The sequence below is a fragment of the Pipra filicauda genome, unplaced genomic scaffold, assembly GCF_003945595.2.
Source record: "Pipra filicauda isolate LSUMZ 115617 unplaced genomic scaffold, ASM394559v2 scaffold95_size2449627_pilon, whole genome shotgun sequence".
NCBI lineage: Eukaryota > Metazoa > Chordata > Aves > Passeriformes > Pipridae > Pipra > Pipra filicauda.
Window position 1 is genome coordinate 1906885 of NW_024105153.1, and position 20181 is coordinate 1927065.

Genomic DNA, 20181 nt, shown 5'->3' on the forward strand with positions numbered 1-20181 from the left:
AGTCAGGTGGGGAGCTGACTGGCTAAAAGGCAACCTGGCAGACAGTGCAGTCTTGCAGCAAAGGAGGCCAACTGTACACTGGATCATATTAGCATGAATGTAGTCATCATGGCAAAGGAAGGAATGCTTCTCTATTTGACCCTTGTGAGATTGCACCTGGAGTAGGGTGTCCAGTTTTGGGATCCCTCAATTTAAGACAGATGATGAAATACCGGAGTGAGCCCACCCAAGGACTCCCAAGGCAAGAAGGGGGCTGAGGAGAGACGGAGAGAACTGCATTTCCTTAGCTTTCAGAAGAGAAGGCTCAAGGGAGATCTTATCGCTATCTACAACTTACTGATAGGAAGATACAGAGAAGATGGAGACAGGTTCCATAGAGTGAGACGACAGGCAATGGACACAAGGTAGAACAGAGGAAGCTGGGACTAAGCAACATGACCTAATTGGACCTGGCTTGAGTCACACAGCCAGTCAACCCATTGTTGAATAAAAGAACACAATGGGAGAATAGTAATGGCTTTGAAAAATTCAGATATAATTCGAAGAAGCTGGCAAATGAAGGAGAGATGCTAGTACAAAATCCTTTCCAACTGATTCTGGCTACATACCTGCATCCTTTTAAGAGTTGTAAAGTAGATTTTTAACGCAGTGTCTTGTTCACAAACTGTAGCCTTGTTCACAGTCACTTAGGCTCATATCCTGTTTGTGCTATATTTACAGAAACAGTTGTCCTTGCCTTCAGAGGACATATGCCTACCATTCTCACACATTCAGGCATAAGAGAGGTCATCTCATTAGAAACAGTTAAACACCACTGTCCCCAAAGCCATCTCCTTCAACCAAAGAACCTGCAATATTCTGCCAAAGTACGTTTATTTGACTGCACACAACTAAAGCCCTTCTCTGCAAGCCATGGAAACTCTTACTTCACTATTTTCTGGAGGAACAGCAAATGAAATACATTACATTTTCCTGCAGAGAAAAAAAGCATTTCATTGAATAGTCAGTTGAGATAAAATGAATGAATGTCATCCCTGAAGGTATGAAAAAGCCAGAGGAAGGTGTATTTACCTTGCCGGAGATAGTAAATCACAAGATTCAGCCTTGCCTCAGGAATAACATCAACCAAAGGAGGCAGGACCTGCAAAGCCCCTTCTCCTCCTCGGAAAACCACCTGCAGAGAAAAACAGCAGATTGATAACCATGTATCAAAATCTTTTCTATGATATCTTAATTCAAGGAAATTAATCCTTAAATTCCTATATTAAGAGTAGGAAAAGGTCAGTGGCTCTGGGATTAGCATAATCCCTGCTTTAATATAGCTATAGAATTACTAAGTGTGACAATCTTTATTCTGAAGAATATAAAGTGTTTAATCCATCAGGAAAGATTAATTTATTTTAACTTTTAGCAGCTCAAAACAGTGATACATTATATATCACAGATTTAAAAGAATAATATTGTCTGAAACAAGAGTGAAGGGAACACATACAAAATTACTATTTGCTTATGATGTTTTCACACGAAAAAAATGAGACTAACAACTCTACATTTATTTAGAAAGATGCTAAAATGGTCAGGAGCAGTTGATTATACTTCAGTTTCATATGATGGTTCTTCCAACAAAATCTAACATAGTTATTCAATAAACCACTGGCAAAAAGACCAGCATACAAAATAAACAACGTTAACTCACAAAAGTCCAGTTTGAAAACAGTTTTAACTTTTGGGGAAAGAAGCTTTAGCTTGTTATGACTGCTCTTGAAAAGCGACAAAGCAAGCAACTGCCCATCATTAAATAAGAGCAATCTGCTGTTACCAGCTGTACAGCAAAGTAATAATACCACTGAAGGGAAAATTAACTAGTGATTAGTGACTCTTTTTCTGCAGACCACACAAGTATTTTGGCTTTTATCAGCAGCTTTTTTCCTAGAACTCTTTGTTTAGTACTTTTAGGATGAAGGCCATTTTCACTAGTTATCTTAATTCCACTCACGTTGTTGTGGTACTAAATAAAGAGTTCAGGGTCATACATTCTGACTTGTTTCTACAGTGTCCTTATTGAGTGGGCTCCATAAAATATCTTGCAAAGGTATTCTTACACAAACAACAACATTATTATTTTTCTTGACACAGTCTCACTGTCAGGGAAAAATTCCAGGGGAAAAAATAAATACACTTGATGGCACATTCATTATACAGGTAGGATTCCTGGACTTGCATGGCAGCAAAAATTCAGTTAGGTCTGCAATTACCAAAATATTCCATTTTATGAATCATCATGAAAAGCTCTACAAATGAGTGCTGTTTATATTAAGTCCCAGAAATGCATTACTTACCAGATTGTGTTTAATGAGCTCCTTGCCAAACTCAAAAGATGATGAGGCACTGTCAGTCAAGTTCTTGAGCTCTGCCTGGAATTACATACATTCCAAAATTTTACCACAAAACCAAAAAAGCACAGAAGCCTAAGTAAAGCTTCAAATGAGCTCCAAAGCTGACAGAAATACATCTCCATCAGTGCTAGGCCACTAGAAGATTTGGCTTTCTCACTTCTATAGGATAATTTTAGAAACTGGATAATACGTATAAACACAAGATCAAAAGTGAACTGGGAAAATGGAAAGACCACTGTGCACACATGTGGATAGATGGGTTAATACCAGGGAAACTGAAAGTGGTGACATTCCTAAAAGAAGGACACAATGACAAGATAAAGGTCATTATCAACATTACTGATTAAGACAGATAACGAGGAAAAGAAACATATATGGATTTTTAAACTAAAATAAAGGTGAACTGAGGGACTGTCCAACAGATACCTCAGCAGCCTTCCCATTGTAAAGTCGGAAATGGTTACAAGCCTTAAGGTTAAGAGCAATGGTGCTGTCAGGAACTTGCTGAAGATAAACAGCTAGCACTTCCTGTGATACATCATAGTAATCCAGTTTGTAATAGCATAGGGCCACATATACATTCAGAGCCAGGTATTCCCTGCAGGAAAGAGGATTAAAGAGAACATTTAAATCCCACCACATAGTTTAACGTTTCCCATTACAGAGCATTAAAATCAGTAATAAAGCTCTCACATGTCTATACATATTTTACAAGCACATCAAAACTGGGGTTTCTGAGAAATGCTTAGAGCTTCTCTAGTTTGTTGGCTAAGACTGCACAGATCCAGATTCACATTATTTATTTTTTCCACAGAAGCTACTGCAGCTTTTAAGTACTACCTACAAAACTTTTCATTTGCAAATCTGGGAAACGGTGGCAACTTCACACCAAGGAAACACACAGAACATGAGCATTGTATCTGGCCTGGCAGAACAGGATTTTCTAAGCAATATATGCAAAGACATTTAATATGTGCATAAAAGTTTTCATCAAGTACAATTATTTAAAAAAATCCTTGTCATTACAAGCTGTCAAGCCAGAAGAACTAGATACAGAAATAAGACAGGCATTTGTGGAAACTGTAAGTAAAAGGATAATTGTTATGAAGGTTACTCATTTAGCTTTGAGTGATTGCTTCTGCAGGACTTGGAAGTTAAAATCTCTTCCCCAAGCATTACATGACATACTTATATACATTATGATGGATTTCTCTGAAATGTTCAAGAGGAGATACCACCAAAAGAGAGCTGTATTCTGGGACAGCAGTTTCTATTTTATTAAACAATACTTCCAGCTATTTAAGAATTCAATTTGTTTCTTCCTAAATTGTGAATTAAAAATTTGCAGAACACGATAGGAAAAACCATCAATAAGTGTCAAAGGGGATAAATAGAAAAGGAAAGAATTTCAGACTTCAAGGAATGCAAGGAACTTTACATAAACCCAACAACCGAACCATTCCTAGAAAGGCTAAGAGGTGAAGAAGTCAATAATTCAAGCAAGGATCACCAGACTGGCCATCAGAGGGGAAAAAGGAAAAAGATAAAGCAGGTACATAACCATATATCATCTCAGAAGAAATAAGTAACAAAATAAAAAAAGATATCAGAATGAATTACACAACAGTAACACTAAAAAAAAAACAACAGAGAGCAGATTTCTTTTTAAACATTCATTTTTTAAAAATACTTTGCAATGAACAAAATTGAGGGGCTGCAACTGATGCACATTTTGCGATACGAAAAGGACATAGCAGTTGTGGAAAATGCCCATGCTTGGTTTCAGAAACCAAGCAACTCTATGGAATTTAAATACCAGCAATAGCACAGACACTGCACTAAGGCTTAGAGATGCCCACCGATTCTCAAGTAGAATGCGTTTGTAGATATCAATCGCCTCTTGGTAGTGGGACCGCATGTAGTGGATAGATGCCAAGCTAAGCTGATCTTCTGTAATATCTTGCAGATTCTGGTGAGAGCTCATCAATTTCTTTTCATCACTGAACTAAAAAGAGCGTGACACATCCTCAGATGAGTTCAGCAAGAAAACTATTTTAATTAGCTAGATTAGTTTTGCTGGTAAACAGCAGGTGATTAATATCAAACATTTGGAAAAACTCTGTTACTTTAAAGTTAATATGACCAGTGAAGAAGGAGATCAGTTCAAACTGGATAAATGTTAGGCTAAAACTAAGCACACATTTTCCTTGAAGGTGTGATTTAGATATAATTAGATGTCACATGCTTTGATGGATAAGAGGGAAAGAGCTGAATTAATTATTTCACAAACAGAATTTCGCAACACAAAATTTGACTGTTATTCAAGCCAGAAAAAATTCTGCTGTTTGTAGATCCAAATCTAATTTCTCATGGATAGCAGAAAAATGCAAGCCTTGCCAACACACAAGCTCTAATTTTCACAAGACATCTTTACAGCACTAACAAATTCTCTTTCACTGGCTCCTTAAAATTTCAGTTTAACTAAATGATTTATTTTTAAAAGCATTGCTGAATAGCACATAATACACACACATAAGATAAAAACAAGGAACAAAGTTAAACATACACATTATATTTGTATTACAAAAGTAAAGTTGAGGTTATTTACCTTAGCAGTCTACTCAAGTCACTTATTCCAGTGCTTCCCTTTGCTGGTTTTGCTGTTTCAATAATAATTATGAATTTCTCTTACACACAAATTCTAATCTTATGTATTTGTTTTCCTACCTATCAGCTCAGTTTTCTTCAGATTCTTTTCCTCCCTCTTTGAGCCTGTCACAAAATGATACTCCAGATAAAAGGCAAGATAAGTTGCTCAACAGAACTAAAGGCAATGGGCTTCATAGTTTCATAAAACCCTTTATTTCCAGTGACTTACTAGATGAAAAGAAGTTGATTAATTCCTAGCTCATCACTGACATCTGTAAGTGCCAGCGCCACTACAAAAACAGTTTAAAGATTTCTCTCTTAAAATTAAGAGAGATTTAAGTAAAGAGAATCTGACATCAAAGCTAACATTTACTTTCTTTCAACTCAGTGTCCTCAGTAGCAGAATACTTGTTAAATATAACACAGGGTGGTACAAAACTTAATTTAAGGGAAGATAGCTATGTGCGGTAAGTGAAATAAGCACTTAATTGTTGCTGAAATTAAAGTAAATTTCATGCTATTAACAATATGACTTCCTGGATACTGAATTACTTAGGAGGATCAGTAATAGCATATACACCATTTTGGTCAAATTGCCAAGTATAAGAGAGCTGCAAGTTTGGAAAACTTGGTACACTTCCAAAAAAAAAAAAAAAAGGTAAAAATAGTGGCTTATACATTAATGTTCCAGGCTCCTTGTGATCAAAAATGTCATCAGGCTCCTGTTGTACAACTTATGTGAAGTGTACTGGTAAGACTTCCCTTAGAAACATGCTGAGGGTATCTATTCTGAGATCATGTTTTCACACTTATTTTCTCCTCCACGTTTTAATTCAGGAGGGTGGTTATGGAAAACATTTGTTCTTCTGCCACAACAGACGTTTTAATTATTCTGCCAGGTTGCCAGCATAAATTACACCTTACCAAACTGAAAAGAAAACAAACAAAGCACGAGTGAAGAAAAGACATCATACCTTATGTGCCAGGTGAAAGAGCAGACGGTTCTGGAGACCACTCTTTGGTGCTGAAAGGAAAATTCAGTAAGTACTGCTGTAAAGAACAACTCAGGATGTCTATTTTTAACTCTCTTTCTCAACAGACATGAATGCACCCATATTCTTTCATTAAGTAGCCCAAGTACAGTCCTTCAATAAAGGCCTTTGCAGGTCATGCCTCAGGGCAGGTTCTGCCAATTTTAGAGTGGTTTAAAGGTCTTCCTCCTTCCTATCTTCTTTCTCTGACTGTTTCTTTTGAAATCCCTGTTGAAAATAATTTTTCATTGGCCTCTGTCTTCCATGAAGCTTAAAACTTCTAGGAATCACACTATCATTTCCATGCAGGGATTTCTGGATAATTCTCTGGGGATTTTTTTGTGACACACAAGCATAACACCTTTTCAAAATAAAAAGCAGCAAGAGATAAACTCATGATCAAGGTTCCTTCTATCATACGTCACATTTGAAGTAGGTTGTGATTTATAATTCAAGGAATCTTCTCAACTTCCAGTGTATTGAAAAACCCAGTGCTGCTACCATTTTGTTGTGTATGCACCTTATACTTTGACGCTAAGTTGAATATGAGTCAGCAGTGCCCTGGCAACCAGGAAGGCCAACCATATCCTGGGGGGGCATCAGGCAAAGCATCACCAGCCGGTTGACGGAGGGGATTGTCCTGCTCTGCACTGCACTGGGGTGGCCTCACCTTGAATACTGTGTGCAGTTTTGGGCACTGTAATATAGGAAAGATATTAAGCTGTTAGAGAGTGTCCAAAGGAGGGGAATGCAGATGGGGAAGGGTCTTCAGGGAAAGCCGTATGAGGAGCAGCTGAGGTCACTTGGTCTGTTCAGCCTGGAGGGGAGACCTCATTGCAGTCTACAACTTCCTCGTGAGGGGAAGAGGAAGGGCAGACACTGATCTCTGTGGTGACCAGTGACAGGACCTGAGGAAATGGCCTGAAGTTGTGTCAGGGGAGGTTTAGGTTGGATATTAGTAAGAAGTTCTTCACCCAGAGGGTGACTGGGCACTGGAACAGGCTCCCCAGGGAAGTGGTTACAGTACCAAGCCTGCCAGAGTTCAAGAAGTGTTTGGACAATACTCAGGCACATGGGGACTCAGGACATGACTCTTGGAGATGGTCCTGTGCAGAGCTAAGGGTTGGACTTGATGATCCTTGTGGATCCCTTCTAACTCAGCATATTCTGTGATTATGTGATTCTAGTATTTCTCCTGTCCTTAGGAACAAAAGGCATACAAAAGAATCCTACAGTCAGAGCAGATAAGACTCAAACTAAGATATGGTGAGAAATTTAAGGGAGATATCTCCTTTCTGAAGCCAGTAAAGTTCATGAAATTTCTCACTCTAGCAGGATTAGGAATTCCAGTAAACTCACTCCCTATGACAAAAATTGTTAACTGAAGAGCTTTAAGTCACTAGAGCCTTTTGCTTCACTGAGAGACAAATATCATCATCCAACAGAGCTATTAATTTTTGTTGCAAGCAGTCTCCCAAAAATCCTTCCCTTGCTTCGTGTATTTTTGTTAGCCTACTCAGTTAATGAGCACTCTCATTCCTGCTCAGACCAACTAGCTGGCAACCTATGTTCCACAGAAAGGGTGTACATGGAATCTTTAAAAAAAGCAGAATTACTTACTGTGTTCATAAGGCCATGAAAGTGCAGAGTTAGCAAAGCAATAGCCTGTAACACAAGGCTATAATTCTTCTGACGTCCTAAACCATGAAAGAGGGCTCAAACCACCAAACCCTCTTCCCCACCACCCTGCTGAAGATGGATTATTTTTTTTTTTTATGCAATTTAGGGAGAGACTTCCAGACTTCTTACTCTTTCTCCACATAGTAAGTGAACTTTGTAACACTGTGGACAATGCCAAAACCCAGGCCATTCTGATCAGATTGGCGGTGCAAGGCTGCCCACCTACTTTAACAAGTAAAGCAACTATTTCTCCCCTTTCCTCTTTCCCAAGCTGTGTTGTTTAACCACGTTCCTAGAAAAAAGAGGACAGTGAATTGCGTCTTTAAAAAGCTGCTGGAGCAGAGAAGTCCCAAAATACAAAGGCAGTATGAGAGCATTCTCACAAAACCACATCTTGTAAGATACTTCTAAGAGAGCACCAAGTTATTAAGAAGCTAAATGGTCTTCAGTCTAGGATATATGTGGGAATTCTCATTAGACTAATTATTAAAGAACAGAAAGTTTTCTGATCTATAATCAATATTGTATAGGCAGCAGGAGCAGTAAAACTGACATGATAGTATGGATATTTCATCCACTGAGTTAGAAAGTGAGAGTACCTTAATTTAAATGCATATTCTTCACTCCACATGTGCCCCAGCTTTAACTGATACGTTTTAATATCGAAATTTAGAAGGGTTGCACATGGACTCCACATGTGCTTTTGTGTGAAACTTAAACCACAACCACCCTTTACAATTCAAAACATTTGGTCATCAAAGATTCCAAAAATACAAGCATGACAGATTGTGGGATTTACACTGAAAATAACATATTGTATAATCACAGTGCTATGGATAAAGACATCAGTGTTCCTCTTCTGAGTAGGTTTTCCTTTTTTTTTTCCTTTTGAGTGGGTTATAGCATTAATTTCACTGTGAAAATGGTCACTTGCAAGCAATACTCCGTCAAGAACCTAAACCAAGGAATTCTTGCTTCACCAGTCAACCAATGACTGCAGGCTGCCTTTGTAAATCTGGCATCTGATCTGACATCAAAATTATTATTTACTTCTTGGCAAAAGCTGGAGGGTTAGACCATGTTATTTACACCTAAAAACAGGCAAAAGATGAAATCTGAGTTTTGATGGTGTGCACGGATATATGGAGGGAGGAAAAAATGTCCTGCTTCATAAGATATCATATGATACTATCTATCTGATATTCTTTAAAATAAGATGCTTAAACCCCCCCACAAATATAGCCCTGTTGATAGAGTAAGCAGAAATATGGAAACATTCAATATCAGCAGTTTCTTTTCTCTCAGTGCCAAATGCATTTTTTGAGGAAGACAAGGAAACATCCGAACAAGGACAGATTAGTTTCCAGAAAGAATCTGGTTATGAATATTGGATAAAGATGTTGTCAATCACTGGAGCAGGAAGTCATATAACTGCCTCATCAGCAATAATGATTTTTAAGGGACATTAGGCTTGTTCTTTTATTACTCTCTGCTGCTACAGAATTTTATTGTCACTGATCTATTAATGCTACAACGAAGCACAATATTCTTTTTCTGTTCTACTTTTTCAAGACAATGATTGTACTTTTTTTTTTGTTTAAATCAGTACTAAGCAATCTAGGGATCATAACAAACATGATGGCAATGCTGCACGGCAACAAACTGGATGCTGCTCCAGGTCTAGTACTGACCTTGTGCTGAAGCACTGAGGTAGCTGGATTGGATATATCTCTTTCCATCTATGAAACACACTGATACTCCTACACTAGAATTTTTGTCATGATCAGTGCTGTTTTTCCAGGCGCTAAAGTCATAGCTGTTATGGATCTTAAAGATGTTCTGTATATTTTTATGTACTGACACTGACAGGCACCTAGTGAAGTATTTGTTAAAATATAATAAACAGCTACAATAGGAATGAAGACAATTATCTTCACTAATTATTAAACAAAAAGTTAAACTCACTAGAAATGCCAGCTCAGACTCTAGGTGGATTCCATATTGCTGCCTTAGGCAGTAAAAATATATGATGAAATAGAGTCATGGACAGTGTGGCATTGGTGCCCTCTCATGAGAGTGCAAGGCAATGCTGGTCATGCATCCAGCATTAACAAATCCCATCTAACAGACATAATGCATATGCTATAGCACCACTTCACACATTGACAGGCATGGAATACACCTTAAACACATGGAGCAGGAGCTGGTAGGAATGGAGCAGGGCTGAGAAGGCTCCATCCTGACAGTAGAAAACATGACCAGAGGAAACCTTATTCTCCTGTCCCTGAGAAACAACGCCCTGCTCACCTGAATACAGTAGCTGAATGAAGCCCTCTGTGCCTCAAAACCACGGTTTCACTGGTGGAGAAAAAATGTAAGGGTATGGGAAAAATGGTCAAAAAAGCCCGTGGTCCAGCAGTGAGGTTCACACTTAAATGCACTTGAACAGCTCAACTGCTCAGAATTTTCTTGAATGAAATTTACAGAGGACATTCACTGAAATTTTCCCATTCCCACAATACTTAAAAGGCATTCAGCTATGTTCAGTTACTTGCAATATATACACATTTCATGGCAGTCATGTCTAAGCACAGTAAGTTAAAGATCATCAAACTAATTATTCCTGGTCTGTAACTTTGACTATACTTTAAAAAACAAAAGAAGGAAACAAGGCTAGTAGCTTTTAAAGTTTAAATATGTGATATTTTCACTTGTGCACTTTGAAAGTTCCATATATGAAACTTCTGGTTCAAAACCACAACTAAAATGCACTGAAAATAACTGCTGTTCTCAAGAAATACAGCACAAGCAGCAAGGAGATAATTTTGCATGTAGGTGAACATGCAATCCTAAGTAAAAGAAAACCCAATAACTTTTCCATGCCCACTTGTATCCACACATTTTCACTGGTGACAACCATCTGACACCTGGCAAACATTACTACATGCATAAGTAAAACTGGTTTGGAAAATGTCATTGTTCTTGCTAACCCATCTCTGTTCTGCTTTTGTACAATATTGCTCCTTCCAGTATAGGCTGTAAAATGAGAAGTTCTCTGTTCAGTTAAATCACATTCAGATCTGACACATGCAGAGTTGTGAAGAAGCAAAGCAACTACAAAGTTTTTCCCATCAAAAATTAGAAGGGGTGAAACCCCCCCAGCTTTAATGACTGGTTCAACAATACAACCCTGTCTGTGCATGAATCTTAAATTGTAAAATTCCATTTATCCTAAAAAGACTGCTTTTCATAACAGACTTAACTGCAGCCCCACTTAGGTGCACATTTTGTGGTTTAAAAGAACACTTTGAGTTCTTACATCTTAATGCAGTGCAAGCCAACAGCTTCTAAGGGCACTACGCAGGCTTCTAAATACTTGGATCAGTTGCCAGGATCATGGTCCCAGTGTGCAAGGCTGAGTTTCTGTTCTTTGGCCTTTGCAAGGCACAGGAACCACGAGTACAACATAAGAGCATTAGCTTCTATAATTAAAAAAATAGTAACTTGTTATAATTATTATTCATTATTAAACCAAGATGAATACTTTCAGCCTCATTCTCTCAAGACTAGATGGGCTACCATACAGCATGGAAAACACATGTTCAGCCAACGTATGAGAGCACAGATGCAAAAGGAGTAAACAAAACATCACTTGGCAGCTTCACTATGGGATGACTACAAAACAACAGTAGCTGACTTGGAAGTAACTCTACCTTCACCTCAGATGCAGGAACATTAGTAACTGTAATGTAAGCAGACAGCAGGGAAAAAGGAGAAGCCAGAAATATCTGATAGAAATTTGGAAGAAAGCCTAGAAGAGGTAAAATACAACAGTAATGAAAAACCTCCAAGGACGGATTTTTCTTTATTGCCTTTTTGCTCTACTTCTTAGGTAGAGCAAAATTTGCAGTAATTCTTTTTTATATGACTTTTGATATACAGATTTATTCTTTCCTAAGAGAATCACAGAATCACAGAATGGCTTGGATTGGAAGGGACCTTGAAGATCACCTAGTTCCAACCCTCCTGCTGTGGGTGGGGATACCTTCCACTAGACCAGGTTGCTCAAGGCCCCATTCAACCTAGCCTTGAACACTTCTAGGGATGGGACATCCACAACTTCTCTGGGCAACCTGTTCCAGTGCCTCACCACCCTCACAGTAAAGAATTTCTTCCTTACATCTAATCTAAACCTACCGTCTTTCAGTTAAGAGCCATTCCTCCTGTCTTGTCACTACATGCCTTTGTTAACAGTCTCTCTCCAGCTCTCTTGTAAACCCCCTCTAGGTACTGGAAGGCTGCTATAAAGTCTCCCTGAAGCCTTCTGTTCTCCAGGCTGAACAAATCCCTATTCTTTCAGCCTTTCCTTGTAGGAGAGGTGCTGCATCCTTCTGATCAACTTGGTGACCCTCCTCTGGACTTGCTCCAACAGCTCCATGTCCTTCCTGTGCTGGGACCCCAGAGCTGGATGCAGCACTGCAGGTGGGATCTCACCAGAGCAGAGAGAGAGGCAGAACCCCCTCCCCCAACCTGCTTCCCAGGCTGCTTCTGGTGCAGCCCAGGATACACTTGGCTTTCTGGGCTGTGAGCTCACATTGCTGGGTCATGTCCAGCCTCTCATCCACCAGCACCCCCAAGTGCTTGGGCTGCTCTCGATCTGTTCTTCCCACAGTCTTCATCAACAGTGGGGTTTCCCCCACCCAGGTGGGCCCACTTTCTGAGCTTGCCCAGATCCCTCTGGATGGCATCCCATCCTTCAGGTGTGTCACTGCACCACTCAGCTTGGTGTCATCTGCAAACTTGCTGAGGGTGCACTCGATCCCTCTGTCACTAATGAAGATATTAAATAACACTGGTCCCAGTACAGACCCCTGAGGGACATCACTGGTCACTGCTGCCCATTGGGACTCTGAGCCATGGACCATTATCCTTTGGATGTGACCATCCAACCAATTCCTAATCCACCGAACAGTCCACTGATCAAATCCATCTCTCTCCAATTTAGAGAGAAGGGTGTTGTGGGGAACCATTTCAAAAGTTTTGCAAAAGTCCAGACAGATGACACCCGTAGCCCTTTCCTTACCCACTGATGTAATCACTCCTTCATAGAAAGCCACTAGGCTGGTCAGGCAGGACTTGCCCTTGGTGAAGCCCTGCTGGCTGTCCCAAATCACCATGAACTTTTAATTAAGTAATGAGAGAGAACAGTTCACATCTGTTATAAAATAAACATAAAACCTTGATCCACAAGAGATTGTGGACTATAAATGCAATAACTAGCTCATGGCTTTTAACAATAATTTCCTAATTTTTAAGTGTCTAGCATATTTTTCCTCAGATGGTTAACAATAATTTTCTTAAGTAACAGCAACAGTACACGGCAAGAAGGAATTTGATTTGATTTCTAGATATTTATATGTTTGTGTGGAAAACCTATTCCAGAAAGCTAGCTCACATTTATGTTCCCTTTCACACAGAGATTCTATTACTGTAGAAATTCAGAATTATCGCTGAATTGGTTCTCCTTAATTTAATTTTAAATTTAAATTTAAATTAGTTCTCCTTAATTTGTTTTAGTACTGTGCTACTTTTAGGGGCTTAGCATAACTGCAGCAATAAACACTACACAGTATGCAAGAATTCAGACAAAATAATCCCAAAATAGCCATGGTAAGCATCCTAACATTAACACCACCTACAATTTTTTCAGCAGTATTCAAGGCAGCATTGGAAAAATGGTGTTCTGTTAAAGACTTCACCTGTTGTGTTAATATTGAAGGAAATATTTTGCTTCTTCAGGATCTTTGCAAAACCATGGAAGAGACCACAAGATGATATGGCCTCAGTTGTCAATAATATATTACGAACAGCCATCATTGATGCAATCCTAAGATGTTAAAAAAAAAACTAAAAGAGGATCCGACTTCAACAAAAATAAAATAGTTCAAACTCAATACAAGAAAGACTGAAGTGATGGGAGTGGAAAGGGGAATATAGCACACTTGGAAGCTTTCAGTGGAAAAAGGACAAGTGTTATAAATCTTCAGCTATGACTCCTAACCACCAAGCTTAAGTAGCCAGAAATCATCAGTATTACAGTACTCACAAGAAAGTTTTAGCACCTCGTTATAAAAACTGGGACGCTGTTCCTTCTCCAATAATTACATAAAATCAGGAACTGACAGAACTAATGGGAGCACTCAGTTATTTTCTGTTCCCTCTCTCAGCTACACTCCCTATGTCTTGTACTCCCTTCCTGATATTCCTACCCTTGCCTCCAGCACCCTAGTACCACTAACTGCATCCCCTACCCTGCCACTCATGAGGCTACCATTAACTAATCTGAAGGGGTATGAAAAGAATAACCTTCCCTCACTCACAGCTCACAGTTAATCAAGCTGCAGGCCCAGCTGTGTATATGTCATCTCTAGAATGGATTACTGTAAATCACATGACGTGAAGCTGATGAAAATGACTCCAGCTGGTACAGGATGCAGCTGCTTGCTTCCTCCATGGTTTAGGTCACAGTGACATGTTGAGCTCTACTGCCCATTTATTTTTAGATTTCACCTCAAGTCCTAGATTGCAATCTCCAAAGCTCAAATTTTTGGTACATTAAAGATTAAATGATTTGTGAACACTAGAAATTTGCACACCTCTTGAACAATACAAATCACAAAGCTCTGTATGAGATTTTTTTATAGTTGGAAACAAAACATTTTCAGTTGTGGGATTTCAGCTCAGCATGAGCTCAATACTCTTTCTGGGGATTTTAAAAAGATATCTAATTATTTTTTAAAAATACTACAAAGCTGTCCTTTTGGAAGGCACTCCTTCACAGCAGAAGAAAGTACATATTATTTCCTCCCTACTCTATTTTCAGTGCAAGACAAGTAGACTAATGAAAGAAAGGAGAAAACCCATACTTCAATAAGAGTTTTATCCTAAAAAGGCAAGAGTCAGAAGTTGACTGAGCTATCACTGAGAAAGCACTGAGATACTATGGTTATGGGAGACAACATAAATCACAAAGATATATGAAAAGTGATGGGCAACAAAATGAAACTACAGAAACATTTTTAGGTAGTAAGAATTGCCTTGGAATCTAAATTCCATTCCTTTAAATGATCCCATGCATGTTCAGATTAAAGCAGGACTGTAATAATGTGACTGCAGTGAACTCCATGCCTTGAGGAATCAGATACCTAGTATCTGACTTACAAAGCAACAAAACCACCTACTAAGTCACTCAAACTATGTAAACAGAGTTCTTGTCCATATCAGGGAGAATGCTGAGTTCCCTCAGATGCTTATTTTTTTATAATTTCACTAGCCTAATTTGCTTCATCTGCACTGGCTCAGAGACACAGAATCAGTCAAAAGAAAAGTGACTTCTTGTTGCTAGTCGATGTATGCTGGGTTTTGTATTTAGAAATTAATAAGAGGAATGATTTTCCAGATGCTTCTTTCAGTTCCCGCTGCTCCACATGCCCAAGGTATTTTTAGGAAGCAAACTGCATCACAACTGTCCTGTTAAATGAAAGTTAAAAAACCAACTCCCAAACAAAAACCCAAACCCAAACAACTTTGGTCACATGTATCCTTTATTCCTATGAAAATAAAGCATTGCGTACTTCTCTGGAAATCACTTTCAGTGTTCGAGTCAATAAGCAGTCCTTTCCAACAGAGACATACATCTCACCTTTCAAAGCTGCTTGTTCTGCTTGCGTGTACATCCCCAGAAAGAAGTACGTACAGGCAAGGTTCACCCAAACATCTGGATTGCAAGTTGGTTGTTTGGTTAAGGCCTCATACTCCTGTAACAGAAGAGAGGGTCGATTTTCAAAAAATGTGTAATAGCACATATATGTATTAAATATCATTCTTTCTCCCACCATTTTACAAGGTATCATTAAATTACTGAGATCAAACACCTTATTCTGAAGTTCTTTGCAGTTCTTACAACAAAACTATTACATCTTAACCTAAGATATGTTCCTAACTCTTTTTTGTTTACAGCAATAGAACAGACAACAGGGACAAGCAGTGCTATAAATCTCCACTGTGTGAACATGATTTCAGTCAATATTGAAGTTATAGAGATACAAAAAATATTTATATTGTAAATATGCTGCTTACATTTATAAACTCCAACATATCTAAGTTATAAAGACAGCAATATAATCAACTTTTCTTCAGTCACTTCTGATGCTTTCCTAAGTTCTCCTCCAGTCAAAGCCTGGGAACCATAAATACCCGGGAAATCTCTTTGTGAATATTTACTGGAGTGTTAAACAGGTTTTTGTAAACCTGTAGGTAGTGTCTTAGTATATATTTAAGCCGTGGACTCCAAGGTGTAATCTAAATCTGAGGTTATGCAATATAATACCACAATTGCAGGAAGAAAATTTGTTTTGGTATTATTAATAACTAAAATAAATATTTTTAAATAGTGTTTATTTAATCTTTACCTCCTTCTTTTTTTACTTTCTATTTTCGTGTATGTTTTATAGTGACATATTAGTACAGTAGTACAGGTATGTAATTTATAAATGTATAGATGTGCATACATATTGGGGGTGTGTACTCAAAAATTTTTTATTGATAGGGATGCATGAGCAAAATTGTTTGGAGACCACTGCATTAAAACACAAGCCTATAAGTTGGTACAGGGCAAATTCAAGATTTCCTTATAGATAAGATTAGTAAATTATAGTAAATATTACTAAATTGAGCCTAACTTTACCATTTTCCATTTTAAGATTTACAGCCAACAGCTATAGAAAGCCACTAGATACCATATTCTGATATTTCTTGCACATCCACATTCATTCCACATATTTCACAGAATATTCTGAGTTGGAAGAAACCTGCAAGGATCAAGTCCAATTCTTAAGGAAATAGCCTGTACAGGGATTGAACACATGACCTTGCTGTTATTAGCACCATGCTCTGACCAACTGAGCTAATCTCAGGTACATATCCTTTAATACTGCCAGATAAACTGCTTAGTTTCTTGTTATTGTGAAACAGCAAAAACTTAACAAATCAATCTTTCAATCTACTTTTTTTAAACAAAAAAGTTTTTGCAGCTACCAAACAATGACATTCCTGAAGATAAACATCTTTACTCAGTGTAACAGTAGGTATTAGAAAAAGAAGTAAGGAGATCTCTCAATGCCATTTTTTTTTTCCTCTCTCACTTTCTGATAAATTACTAGGAAGGACCATCCCAGTGAAAGTGCCTGCTGCTGGTGCTCCTGCTCTCCATCCATCCATATCCAACAGGCAGCATAAGGCAAAGCAGGCAGAGTCACACAATGTTCTCATAAGACCTGCTGAAACAATGTCATCCACATACTCCCAATTACCATCAGCCTCTCACCCCTCCCAGCAACACAACCCCTTGCTGACTCTATACTTGTCCTCCAAATATATGAATTGGAATTTCCCTCTGCCTAGAGAGAGTTCAGCAGATTGAGCCACTGGGGGTGGGAAACTTCTTACCTCTGTGAAAAAAAGACAGATATATAGATATATAGATATATAGATACAGATAGATATATACACAGCACTAGATAAAATAAGCCATGCCCAAAGGACAATGAATCCCAAGAACAGAAATATGCTGACAACAACAAAGTTTATAGTTTGCAAGCAAAAAGAATTTTTTTTCTGTTGCTAAGTGAAAGTAAACAGCACTCCCAAACAGAGAAGGTACTGGTAAGGAATGCCCTTAAAAGCCAGCTCAGTGTTGCTGGTACTTCAGGGACTAGCTATCCAACAGTATTTCAAATAAATAAATAAATAAAAACAATTATAATAATAGAAAACTTTTACATAGAGGCCAACCTTTCCTACTGAGGCCAGTTTAATCTTGACATAGACCTGTCATGGAGCTCTGAGAGACAGGCCACTGCTGTTTATTGGGACCATCTGGAATCTTTCAAAACCCATTCAGATTAAATGCACCCAAAGGTCTCTTTCAGCTAGGGCTTCAGGCAGATTAATTAGAAAAGACGAAGTGCATAAACACAAATCAAGTTCTGGCTTAGCCTTTCAAAGCAAGCAATAACTAAAAAGTGCTCAAGCTGTACCAACGTGGATCTATAGAAACACAGTAAATAAAAATTAGGACAATTAGTGCTCCTTATCCTGCAGTTCTGGGCCTTGCACCCAGACTCTGTGCTCTTGCCCCTTTCCTCACTGAAAGGCATTCAACATCAGTTGCTAAAAGACTACCTCACAAGGGCTTTACCCCCTCCTCTCCAAATTAACCAACAAAAGCAAACAAATGAAATACTCTGAAAGCTTTCCCAACAGTCAACCTTGTGGCATACTTTTGCCATCCAGGAGCATAACAACTTCTTGCTATTCACCCTGCTCCACCTCACCCCCCTATCACGAGACACGTGCGATTTTCCTCAAAAGCAGGCTGCCAGGATGATTGCCTACATCTACAGACACAATGCTGAGGCCATCTCACTGCCCTTATTACTTGTCTGGATTCTCCAACCCTACAAACACAGATCCTGAAAAGCCAATAAACAGGCCAACTATACAGCTGTCCCACAAGTGCTCAAAGGAGGTGTGGAGATACCCATCATAACCTGGCTAGAATCGTAACAGAGAAGTCTAGAGAACTCCCAGAGCTAAAAATCCATCTTCTAATTTCCAGCTTCAGCTGTCAGTAACTTGAGTGTACCTGTATTATCACACTTTCCACAAAAGTACTCAAGCAAGACCAGACACTACTCATGGACAAACCCTTACCCAAGCACAGTCCTGTTCCTTCCATGAGTTACTATTTGACTGAAATTATCCTTAGCAAAGTCAGGGTGGCAAGAGGTCCTGTCCATTGAAGAGGTGGAATGGTTCCTACTTCTCTGCTAGGAGGGAGGTGGCAGATTGGAGAGTCTGTCTGTCGCGGGCTACATGTAGTTTGTGATATTTTGACAGAAATGATCCATTGAAGGCTCTGGCCCAGGGATCATGCTTTGCTCTCATGTGTGCAGCTGATGGGCCAAAATGGCATTACCATGTCCAAGAGCTGTACCGTGCCAGAATCCTGTGTGCCTAAAGCCCAGTCAGAGGGTGAAACTTGTTCTTGAATCCAACCAAGCACTGCATCTGCCCTTGCCAATTCCTCTCTTAAATGTTAAATACCTTAAATATATGTATAATATTATATAGATATAATAATACCCTCCCTTTCCTAGGCCCCAGCTGCTTCAATTTACCAGATCAGGCAGCTTAGAAACAGAATCATTGGACTGATGCTCTGATTCCGGTCCTTGGGTGACAGTGGGAAATTTTTCAGGAAAGGTTTAAGATTAGAGCTATGAGCAAGTCATGGCAGAAAGATAGGTGGGTTTTTCCCCATTAGGGACAATAGATGTGGAAAACTCCAGAAAACTAATCAGATGCTGCCATCCACTAGGGAAGCTCTGATTGCGATATGATGCCAGGAAGATACAAGCCACTCAGTGTTAGTAAAAATAAGTTTGTCAGTGAAGAAAGTTAGTCAGTCCCCAGGGAAGGGCTGTACTGTGACTGCTGGAAGAGTCAAGCCCAGTGCAATATCATTTGTAAACTGATGTACAGCAGTAGGAATGATCCCACCAGTCCAGTGTCAGTGGCACAACCTTTCAGAAAGGCATCTACTACTAAGAAGGGGAAAGTGTGACCCTAGTGAAGCTGAGGTTAGTGTTCTATTTAGAGCATATTTGACTGTTGTTTGTGTGCCTGTGGTAAGAGAGTGTGAATTCTCTCACATGAATGTGACAGCAATTTTACTGTCATTCTCTCTGGAAATATTCTTGGAGCTGAAGGTCTGTGTGTTTTTCACTTTTTCCCCATTTCTCCCCGTGATGGATGATGGCCACCTCACCCCAATTCCTGAGCTTGTCCAAAAGTTGCTATGCAACCAACACTGCGAAAGTATCATTATAAATAAAAGGATTGAACAGCATAATTTCTGAAGACCCTCATAGGTACCCCATAGGTATATGGACTACAAACCATGAACTGTGAATATAGTGACACAGACTATGTGTTGTCACCAGAAGGCACACACAGGAGAGTAAATAATTTAGATTGTGTGCAATGTCATTCTGGAGAATTCTGCAGAATCTTTGACCCATAGTATTTTATTTACAGTGCTCTTGGCATTCCCTAAAGAATGCTCCAAGATCTCAAGTGTATAGATAATCAAGGAATTTGCCCTTGAGAATACAGCAACAGTGCCTTTGTAACACGGCAGAGGAGATGCAGCATTATACTTCAACCTTGAAGCTAAGTGAAAGGCAGTTCAGTCTCCACAGTCAGTGGAGTGATTCCCGCAGGCTTAGGAATTACAACTACAATGGTCAGTCTCCAAAGAAACTACGCTGAGATGCAAAGGCTCATTTCCCACATGTGACTAC

At 39.0% G+C, this 20181-nt stretch overlaps 1 protein-coding gene across 1 annotated transcript in view; it reads right to left on the reverse strand.

The window, feature by feature from the left end:
* TTC26 (tetratricopeptide repeat domain 26) overlaps positions 1–20181 on the reverse strand; it is a 46168-nt gene that overhangs the window by 22297 nt on the left and 3690 nt on the right. The window contains 6 exon segments of the mRNA XM_039391389.1: positions 1072–1174; positions 2340–2414; positions 2823–2994; positions 4256–4401; positions 6020–6069; positions 15459–15573. Coding sequence (XP_039247323.1) covers positions 1072–1174; positions 2340–2414; positions 2823–2994; positions 4256–4401; positions 6020–6069; positions 15459–15573 — 661 coding nt within the window.